General features: G+C 47.4%; 2 protein-coding genes across 2 annotated transcripts; one reads left to right on the top strand and one right to left on the bottom strand.

The window, feature by feature from the left end:
* Positions 1-354: 354 nt before the first annotated feature.
* On the top strand, positions 355-792 carry Pmar_PMAR015486 (hypothetical protein; the record flags this gene model as incomplete). The annotated part of the gene is made up of 2 exons (XM_002788321.1): positions 355-453; positions 496-792. The coding sequence occupies 2 exons, from the start codon at positions 355-357 to the stop codon at positions 790-792; spliced, it is 396 nt and encodes a 131-aa protein (XP_002788367.1).
* A 469-nt stretch (positions 793-1,261) lies between these two features.
* Positions 1,262-2,785, bottom strand: Pmar_PMAR015485 (hypothetical protein, conserved; the record flags this gene model as incomplete). The annotated part of the gene is made up of 4 exons (XM_002788320.1): positions 1,262-2,121; positions 2,271-2,397; positions 2,439-2,573; positions 2,621-2,785. The coding sequence occupies 4 exons, from the start codon at positions 2,783-2,785 to the stop codon at positions 1,307-1,309; spliced, it is 1,242 nt and encodes a 413-aa protein (XP_002788366.1). The 3' UTR covers positions 1,262-1,306.
* Positions 2,786-3,826: the final 1,041 nt, after the last annotated feature.

Genomic DNA, 3,826 nt, shown 5'->3' with positions numbered 1-3,826 from the left:
CTGTCCGAGCCGGTCTGCATGATCGTCTGTGAGCCGTCAACTATCGACTGTAGTATTGTAGTAACCTGATAGGTTCGAGGAGTCGAAGCTAAGACATGATGCTTTGATGAAGCGACTCCAAGAGAAGGAGGATAGAGAGGCAGCAACAACAGCACTTCGTAGGGAGTAGTATTGAGTAAGAGTTTAGACTCCGTCGTGTAGGAGGCCGTGCTACATTGAATCCGTCCAGGAGCATGGGTTCATCCTCTACAGTACGGATGATGTAAGTCAGGATACTCCAACCTCTACTTAGTGAACCGTGATAGATCCTCTCAACCTACAGCCAATCGTCGCACTAGAAGCTGCGACTCTACAATGGCCGGTCGTAGGGGAGTGGGGCGGCCTCGTCTTAGACCACACATAAAGACGGATCCGATTACACTTGGTCTCGGGGGCCAAGCCCGGCTACCAGAAGTGCTCATCTGCTACTTGCTAGGGACTGTTAGCTCCCTTTAGGTCTTCTCAATCGGCACACCTGATCTCTCCCCCGACAGTACAACTAGAAGCCCGAGACCTCTATCGGCTGACCAACCGAGGCGAGGAGGACAACAGAACAAGGTCATTTTAGGCTTCAAGGAGGAGGTGAAAATACCCAAGAGGAAGAAGGTTCAGGAGCCCACCCCACCACCAGTGGAGACAGTCCTGGACCAAACGCCTGTGGACAAAGATGCTTCCGTGGACTCACTTGCTAAGGTCATCGTCTCTGAGATTATAACGGTCGTTGAGGAGAGAGTTGCAGCTCTCGACTGTTAATTCGAAATCGTTTGTATATTTCCTATCGTTATGAAACATGATTGATTTTCTTAAGTCATCACCATCATGAAGGCTCATGTGTCTTCATGTTTGGTAGCCATTGTTAGGATCAGTCAGGCTTGTTAATCGAACCAGTCGATAGAAGAATCTATCGCGTCGCTCAGTTATGTTTTACATGGAGTTCAACAATGATTTCATTACTCAATTGTGGTGTTATGTCATTCGAGGGCCGAACTGAGGTGATATTCATCTCTTATAGAAGGGTATACAGCGAGTAAAGACAATCTGATGTCGGTGAATACTGGCTTACTACGTTCAACATCAGGAGTTGGGTAGTACCTATGAGGAGTATGGGAAGCAACCTATTGGATACCCATGTCGATACCCATCGCAAGCAGTTTGACCACTGTTTAGCACAACACCTTAAGGGAGTACCTCAAAGAGATGAGTGAGGAAATACTCTTCCATTGTAATAATGATACTTGTCATTCCCTGTGAGTGATGAGAGAGGTCTTCACATGATAACACAGAACTTCTTCTTCCGACGACCACCCTCTTGCTGCTGTAATCGACCACTCCGTTGGTTGCCATCATTCCTATCAGTGACCATAGCAACTCCCATAGGCCCCACATAGGTCTGAGGGCGTCGTCGGGCCCGTTCATCATCGTCCATCTGCAGACTCAACGCCAATAGATAGTCCGGGTCATCATCAGCTCTGTCAATAGGTTGCCGCCTCGAGGCTGGGGATTGTCCAGTAGCCCTATGGAACTCGGTGTCGTAGTACAAGGTATCACCATCAAGAGTATCGATACGCTCCCAAGTTACAGAACTATTAGCAAAGCCAATATCAGTCGCCAGAGCATACAAGTGTGTCTCTCCATTCTCCCCAGGACGAGGCTTGAATACCGTAACGAAATGGTTGTTCCTAAACACTACCGCGATCTCATTGTCTTTCAAGCGTTCCATAATCTGGCATAATCCATCATAGGTCATCTGCGACCTGTTGTCCTCAAGCCACTGGCTAACAGCAAGACCATCTTCATATGTTCCGGGGTCGATAGGCGAGCCCTTCCCCTCTAATGCCTGGGACTGTAACTCGTTGAATGCCACGACTTTCTCTATCGCTTGATTGTAGGTAAGCGGCCCAAGTATCGGATAGGCAGATAAATCATCTTTGCTAACAACCCAACCATGGACGAGGGTGATGTCGAGGAGATCGAACACTCCTAGCTCGGGGGTGAACTCGAAACCATCACAAGAATCGAATTTCACATTAATATCCAAACCTTCATTTAGGCTTGGTAAGAGCGTCACTGCATCTTCTAAACCTACCATAACAACTACTATCATACCAGCATCGCTCCGCTAAGAGTTCATTCTTCGGCTCGCTCAAGTACCCGACATCCCAGAAAAGATGAGAGACTCCACTTCAAAGTAGCCAATAGATGCCTATGAGCCCCCATGATATCATTACTACCCTTGGCCACATCCCCTCCTTCCGGGTTATTATCAAACATGACATTGGCAATTCTACCGACGAGATCATCAAAGCTTATCGAGCTCATATCCTTATGGAGTTGCAGTTTATTACGAAGTAGGAGTACCTAACATACCCACTTACCCATTGTATAAACACTAGTACTACATTAGCGATAGCCAGAAGTGGGCAGGGGCCATTTTCGCTCTGGAGGAGATATGATCTTTCCGACCCCAGGAACTCCATATGCTTTATACGATAATGCTTGGTAATGGGTGTAGTAGTATCCGCAGCCGCGGCTACCTATCATAAACGTCGTCGATTCACCAACTCTACTGTGCTAAGATGACCTCCTCTTGGCCGGATAGAGGCACACCTTCTTGAGCCACTACCACAGCAGGTACTGGGTGTTCACCAGACCCAAGCTGCTGCTGTGCAGCTGCAGTGTTGGTGAGGGTGGAACCCTCTATGGGAGCACTTGGCTGCTGGTCAACATTAGTTGGGGTAGTAGACATGGGCTATACTGAGAGATGTGAGATGATGAACTAAACATTAGAGGGCATACAGAAACAATGAATGCTACTTCGTGTCGCAGATTCGAGTGACATTAGGAAAAGGTACAAGCCGCATGCCCACATGCTGGGCAACAGTTGGCAGGGCCTCTCGAAGTGACCTCCTCTGAATACCAACAGTAATGGCATATTCTGCATCCACAGGGGGAAGCTATCCGGCTGCCGACTTGTGCTGGGTACTGAGTTAAGAATAGACTGCCTAATGTCATACCCCTGCCCTACTACCCCGCACAACCCACAACTGGTCTTCTCGAGAGGCTTACGGCCGATGGTGGCAACTTTTCGGGAAATCTACACCAAGGATTTTCTAGGGAAATTTCAGCGCGTGGGATCATGGGAATTACACGTTTGAAAGTTGGTGTATTGGAAACCAGAGGCCAGACTGCGATAAGAAGCTCAGTCAAGTGACGGACCAATAAGTACCTTAACAATGTACTATGCAAGATTTGAACCCGCTACCTCTAGCCTAATAAAACGACACCCTACCTGTGGAAGTATTCAAGCTGATGCACACGCTGGGCTTGTGGATCAATCTGTACGTTTTTTATACCCAACACTGTTGCAATAGGATCAGCTGAGAGACACACAAACCTGTCCACCATTTGGAATGCAGTTTATATACTAACTGAGGGTAACCCCAATGGTCTACTACTAAAGTGATGACTTATTACCACTAACTCCAGGCAAGCCCCCAATGAACGAAACCCAATGTACCAGCTTCAAGTAATCTAGAAGGCGGGATCCAGTCCTCTCTCTAGAATGATAACTTGAGTACACAACAAGCTCTCAACGTACCTCATATTAGCAGACCCATAGGAGAGTATTGGACCAAGAAGAAGGAATAGTATTTTACTCTTGGAGGAGGATATATCGTATCGAACATTATATAATTCTTGTCCAGGAGTTGGCCTCATCCTACCACCCCCTCGCCACAAATAGAAGTACCACATAAGACTTCTATGACCAAGTGGATCTAGAAAGTGT

Source organism: Perkinsus marinus (genome assembly GCF_000006405.1).
Source record: "Perkinsus marinus ATCC 50983 genomic scaffold scf_1104296928390, whole genome shotgun sequence".
Taxonomy (NCBI): Eukaryota; Perkinsozoa; order Perkinsida; family Perkinsidae; genus Perkinsus; species Perkinsus marinus.
This window is presented reverse-complemented; position numbering and strand designations above follow the sequence as displayed.